The 7,007-nt window shown below is 34.0% G+C and overlaps 1 protein-coding gene across 2 annotated transcripts in view; it reads right to left on the bottom strand.

Annotated features, from left to right (window-relative positions):
• WAPL (WAPL cohesin release factor) overlaps window positions 1-7,007 on the bottom strand; it is a 67,453-nt gene that overhangs the window by 37,091 nt on the left and 23,355 nt on the right. Inside the window, exon 4 of one of the 2 annotated variants that reach the window (XM_006915452.2) lies at window positions 6,645-6,763. In XM_006915452.2, the coding sequence (XP_006915514.1) occupies window positions 6,645-6,763 (119 nt within the window). The remainder of the gene's footprint in view (window positions 1-6,644; window positions 6,764-7,007) is intronic. The other variant, XM_006915453.2, reaches the window with a different exon arrangement.

Genomic DNA, 7,007 nt, shown 5'->3' with positions numbered 1-7,007 from the left:
AAAGAGAATAGGGACCTCTTGACTAGTGGCACTAAAGCTGAGGTGGTGGCCTGTGTGGTCAGGAAATTGGTTACATACATGAGGATTGAGCAAATATGTAAACATGTTGAGGATAATGGAAACCAGATTTCTTACTGTCTGCGAAGTGAAGTAAAATGTGGAAAGTGAGAAGGCTAATATAAAAATATGTGGTGTTGAACTAGTATTGGAGATTATCAGTTTGAATTCATGTGTTCTAAATATACATATAAACAAAATCAGTGTGCAGTGTAGGGGGGGAAGCGAGTGAAAGAGAAAAAGAATGCATATATCTAATTTTCCTACTTCTATGTCAACTCAAAGAAGGCCTAGAAGCAATGACAATCCCATAAGAAAGACTATACTTAGTGACCAGATCTCTATTTCTAAATACCATTCTCCACTAAAAAAAACCAGTGGCCCTTGGAGAAATGGCTGATTACAATAGGGCTGGGAATGTATATATTGAGCCTTGAACACCTCAGTGTGTCAGTAAAGAAAATACAAAATGGTAGGACACATCAAAAGTAAGTTTGAAGAAACATCCACAGGCTAAATCTAAGAAAATATTAGTATCAAAATAAATAAAGCCTCATCAAGTCTACAACTTATCCTCAAGTCATACACATACATCCTCAATGAGCTGGGGATCCATTCTGACTCCCTCGAAGGACATTTAGCAATGTCTGAAGACATTTTTGATTGAAACTGGGGAGTTGGAGAGAAATGCTACTAGCACCTACTGGGTAGAGGCCAAGGATGTTTCTTAGTATCCTCCAATGTACAGAGCCACCCTCCACAACTAAGATTTATACAGTGTAAAACATCTACAGTGTTGAGGTTAACAAAGTCTGATAGGGAGGGAGGGAGGGAAACTTTTGCCACTACAAGCCACGGGCTACCTCTTAATCACCTGGAAATGAGGTCATTAGTGTCTTTAAATCTAATCAGATTAGAGAAGATCCAGATACTCCCACTGGCCTACCAGCTACGTGAGGGTATTTCTATCATAATAGAGAATTTACAACAGCTGTTGAGAACATTTCCTACGCCCACCTACCTAGAGCCTCTCCATTCTTTCTTTGGTGATTTGGGAGATAACCTACATAAAAATCCCTGGGGAAGTGAGCTTATCTTATTTTTGCACAAAAAACATAAATCCTAATTTCTTGTATATAAAACAAATCTATCATTTCCACTATATTTATACATGCCATTTAACCTAATGCTTAAAACGTTGATCCCATTTATTTCCTCTATTCCTTTACACTCATTAAAACTAAACAGGTAAAATTTCTCCTTATTTCTGTTTCTCAATAGTTCTCTTTAATACCTCTTAAGTAGTCTTGTAGTGTCTTGAAGGTGAATGGATGACCTATTTCTTATAAGAACTAGGAATTTTATGCTGCTTAACTTCTTGTTGCTCTCTTCCTGGAGTAGGCGTCTAAATTTTTTAACTAGATATTTTCATAAAGATATATAACTTCTATGGGATCCAAAGCATTATTACTTTTTAATAAAGGACCAAAGTTTTGTTTTTGAAGCTTACTGATCCATCTAAATGGTAGTAATATCTAAGTGAAAAAAATCTGACATAATTCCACTCAAAATAAAAAAGGTCTTGAAAAATATTTCAATGGGAGGTTAAAAAGGAAATTAAAACATTTACTGAAGTAACCGTTTTCAAGGAATAAAATGTTTAGGACTACTGTTCTAAGGCAGGGCTTTACCCATATTACACCTTTCAAATGAGTTCAATCTCATAGCTCTTTTGGTTTTATAAATAAGCAATATTTCCTCTGACATTATCTATCAACAGTAAATAGGTCTCTTGCCTACAAGGTTGCATGACCTGATTTACTTTAGGCCGGAGAGATTCCTTCATAATCGGGTCAAGTACATGTACACTGCTGCTTTCTAAGCCATTTAGTATCAAAGAAATGATTTCAATATTAATTTTAAAACTAAGTTAAAAAACTGAACAAAAATAAGTGCAAATGAACCCAAATGAATACTGAATTAACATAAACTGACAAAATTATTTCAAAACTTTGAACACTATGACTTTATCCTTAGTGAAATAATCTAAAGACAAAAAGTGGAAATAATTATTATTCACAGTAATATTGGTATTATAATTTCTAAAGTAATGTGTGTTGTAGGATAAAGCAAGTAAGCTAAGTAAAAAATTCTATAATGAAATGAACTACTGATATGAACTCATAGTTTATTTTTTAATATATTTCATAGCTCTGTCCAATCAAAGAGCCTTAGAAGCAATGAATAACACAGAGCACTCAGATCTGGATTCCTAAGTAGTAATCCTCACTAAAAAATAAATAAATAAATAATCAAGGATCCTTGGATAAATGGATGATTTCATGATTGAATCGGGTAAAGTACAAGATGAGTCTGGGTCATCTTTTGTGCAGAAAGCAACTGAAGTGCTCAAAGATCAAAAGGACACAAAAGATAGCGTGAAATGACTTGAGACCGGCCAAATTTATTGTAAATACATTTAGCAAGTAAAACTTACTGTGATAATTATTTTATGTGATAGAATGGGGGGACGCTCCTTTACAGAATTCTAGTTATTAAATGAGGAAGAAATAGCAATTAGAAAACTCCATTCTGTCAGTGTTATGATACAGGCAAAGATCAACAATGGGTGCTAAAATGATGAGGTAAAAACAATAATGGAAAACAGGAGATTCACATGGCACCAGAGCAGCACCTGGAAGCTTACTAATTAAATTATAAATGGGAAAAATGTACCTTTATTTTGGAGAGAGCTGGTGATCTTTACTAGGTGGTCAAGCAATATTAACAGTAAAATAAACATGTGTTATGTAGCTTCTGATGTGAAGCAACATAACACAACATCACTTTGAAGTATTCTTGCTGAAATATGTTTAGCCTGAACCTAATCAAGCTTATAGACTTAACTTCCAGTGTTCTTTGACACTATACTATTTTAATATAGTGGAGTAACAGCTAAAATGACATAATCAGGAAACAATCACATAAATTCTGAATATGGAACATTCTACAAAGCAAATATCTTGGGCTCTTAAAACAAAATCAGTTCTATGGGACATTTTTAAAAGGAGACTATCAAGACTAAAGATATAACAACTAAATAATTAAGGTTTGGCAGGGAAAAAGTATCACTAAGACAATGTGAAGACAGTTAGGGAAAAGTGAATATGGACTAGACATCAGGAATTACTAATTTTCTTAGGTCCAATAATCGTATAACCACAGTTAGTTATGAGATTGTCCTTTTTCTTAAGGAATGTATGCTATCTACAACTCACTCCAAATAAAACAGAAAAAAAATGTATTTATATATAGAGAGAGGGAAGGAGGGATAAAGGGGGAGGGAGAAGGGAGAAAGAAGGAATGGGAAGAGAGAAAGCGGGGGGTGGAAGGAGAGGAGAAATAGACAAGAGGGGGATAGGGAAGGGACCATGTGTGCAACTATGTTGAAATCAATCTAGGTGGAGGGATATAAGTATTCATCATACTGCTCTTTCACATTTTATGTATATTTTAACTTTTTTCATAATTAAAAATTGAGAGGGAGGAAAAGTGGAAAGCTATAAATCAGTTCTCAAAGTGTGGTCCATGGGCTCCTAGAGACTCACATAACTCTTTCAGGGTGTCTACAAAGCCAAATCCATTTTTACAGTAATGTTATTTTCCTTTTTCACAATCCTGACACTAGCACATATGGTACAAAAGCAATGGTGGGTAAAGCTGTTGGTGCCTTACCACGCATCAGGGTAGGGACTTTGAAGTGCATTATATAGTCATATTCTTCACTGCCACATACTTCACAGTTAAAAAATAAATGCCAGTTTCACATAAGGAAAAGCCCTTGATGAAGGAAAAAGTATTAATTTTATCAAATCACAACCTTTGAACACACTATTATTCTGCGTAACAAAATAAGTATGCATAAAACACTTCTGTGTGTATAGGGTATGGTGGTTAAGTCAAAGGAAAAAACATTACAGCTTGAGTTGTGAGCTGAACTAGCCACTTTTTTTTCTGGAATACCATTCTTTACTTGAAAGATTGACAAACTATGCGTATACAGACTTGGGTATTAGGCAGACATATTCTCAAACATGAACCAAATGGGCCTGTTGCTGTCATTCTTCCTCAAGTATTTTCTACCAATAAAAAAAATTTCAAGATTTAAGCAAAAACTAAAATTTTAGGGAGCTTTTATCTACCACTATGAACTTATTAGCTTCCCAATACTTAACGAATTTTCTGACAAGTTTGGCAGGGATATTAATGTGATTTTTTGATACTGTATAATGAGATGTGTCACCACTGGAAACATCTGCATAAGTTAGTATGACAAGAATTTTCCAAATGATCAAGTATGATGGCATGTGTAAAAGATCCACTCAAAGTGCAAGACAAACTATTAGATTTCAATGTTAACAGCATGGATAGTTTGCTGGCATGATGTTAGATTCCAAGTTGCAATTAATGTTTAAGATACTCTCGTTTATTGAGTTTTAGTGTAGTACTAAAGAAGAATGTTTATAATGACCTGAAAAGGCTATTTAAAATACAACTAAATATCTGTGTGAGGCTGGATTTTCTTCATATATTTCAACCAAAACAACATAATGAAATATACTGAATGCAGGGGATATGAGAATCCACCTGTCTTTTATTAAGCACAACTTTAAAGAGTTGCAAAAAATGTAAAATAATGTTATTCTTCTCACTTAAAATTTTTTTCCTTCATAAAAATGTTATAGTAACACATGGGTTATTTTAAGTGAAATACGAGTAAGTATTTTTGAAATGTAAATTCACTTCTAATGTCACTGAATAAACATTGATATAACATATAATCAAAAGCTCTTTGAGATTCTCAATAATTTTTTTTTAAATTGAAAAGTGGTCCTGAGACCAAAAAAACTGATAACTGTTGTTCTGGAAATTAATACATGCCACACACGATTTTATATAAACCAAAAAACCTCACCTAAGCATTAATGACTAGAGTCTCTACATCATGTGCCACCAGCCCCTGGCCCCAGAACAAGCTAGCTCTGTTGAAATTAGCATTAAGCACTCTTTTTCTCATTGGGGTGGGCACCTAGGGGAGCAAAAGTACAGCACAATTACTCTGAAATGATTCCCAATAGGCTCTTTACAGAAGTAAAAGAATAGGCCATAAAAAACAGACACACTCATTCTTCAGTTGCTTAAAAGCAGTTCAATCTACGAAATATACAGACAACTTCTAAAAGTAAGTTTCAGTAACATAAGCTATTAAAGGAATTTTTTAAATAAAAAGGTAAAGCCAAGCAAGTTATTCTCAATACCTATGCTGAACCATATTAAAATGACTTACATAATGCATTAAGAATGAAGTTGGACTCTTACACCATATACACAGAATTATATACTCGAAATGGATCAAAGACTTAAATGTAAGATTTAAAATTATAAAATTCTTAGAAGAAAATATAGGGGGAAAGCTTTATGACATTTGATTTGGCAGTGATTTCTTGGATATGACACCAAAAGCACAGGCAACAAAAGATAAAGTTGACTTAGCTGAAATTAAAACTTTTGTACATCATACTATCAAGAGAGGAAAAGACAACTCAGGGAATGGGGGAAATCTATGTGCAAATGATGTATCTAATAAGGGATTAATATCTGGAATATATAAAGAACTCCCATTATTCAACAGCAAAAATTCAAAAATGGGCAAAGGACCAGAATAAACATTTCTCCAAAAAAGATATACAAATGGCCAATAAATACATGAAAAGATGCTCAACATCACTAATTAGGGAAATGCAAATCAAACCACGAGATACCATTTCACAGCCATCACAATAGCTATCATCAAAAAAACTCAGAAAATCTGTGTTCGTGATGATGTAAAACCCTTGTGCATTGCTGGTGGAGATGTAAAATGGTACAACCAAGGTGAGAAAGTTTGGCAGTTAAAGACCATATGTCCCCAAAATTCCTCTCCTAGGTATATATCCATTAAGAATTGAAAGCAGGGGCTCAATAGACAGAAGGTGAAAACTATCCAAGTGTTCACCAACAGACAAATAGATAAACAATGGAATATCATTCAGCCATTTAAAAAATTGAAATTTTGATAAATGTTACCACATGGATGGGCCCTGACAATATTATGCTTAGTGAAATAAGCCGCTTATATGAGGTACCAAGAATAAGCAAATTCACAGAAATAGTGTTTACCAGAGGGCAGAGACATAAAGAGGGAGTTATGCGTTATTGCTGAATGGGTATAAAGATGATGAAAATGGAGATGATGAAAACGTTTTGCGTATAATGGTGATGGTTACACACACTGTGAATGTATTTAATGTCAATGAATTGTACACTTGCATATAATAAATCTCATATATTTTACCGTACTTCAAAAAAAATGGTTGTTTTTAAAAAATGACACGTGTGTTTGTGTATACATACATATATATATACATATCATATATCTTCTGCAAGAAAATTTAATTGCCGTGATGTTAGTAATTTTCAAATTAAAAAATTAAGAGTCGAGCCCTCCAATAATAACTAATACAAATCACTGGTAATGTTTTACTTACCCGTTTGGGGCCACTAAAAATCTTTCTGGTATTTTCCTTTGATTTATCTCCTTGTTTATTTGGGGGCTTCTTCACACTTTCAGGCACACCAGGCAAGTCCTCTGTAAAATCCAAGTTTTCTGAAATGGTAACCAAAACTAGCTAGCTTTCTAATACTTCAAATTATCTACCAAACAAACTATGAGCATTTGGTAGGGAGGGAGGGGGCATACTGCAGGAGAGAAGAATAAAGAAATAAAAGCAGCACAGTTGACAAAATATTCCCAATCATATTAAGTTTTGTTCTCCCATTCTCACCCTGCTTGTCCCACCCCCACTCTCACGGAGAGGAAATCAGGAACCTAGTTCCTATTTATGTACTCC

This window comes from Pteropus alecto, unplaced genomic scaffold (genome assembly GCF_000325575.1).
Source record: "Pteropus alecto unplaced genomic scaffold, ASM32557v1 scaffold155, whole genome shotgun sequence".
Taxonomy (NCBI): Eukaryota; Metazoa; Chordata; class Mammalia; order Chiroptera; family Pteropodidae; genus Pteropus; species Pteropus alecto.
The sequence above is the reverse complement of the archived record's forward strand: the minus strand, read 5'-3'. Positions and strand labels throughout refer to the sequence as shown.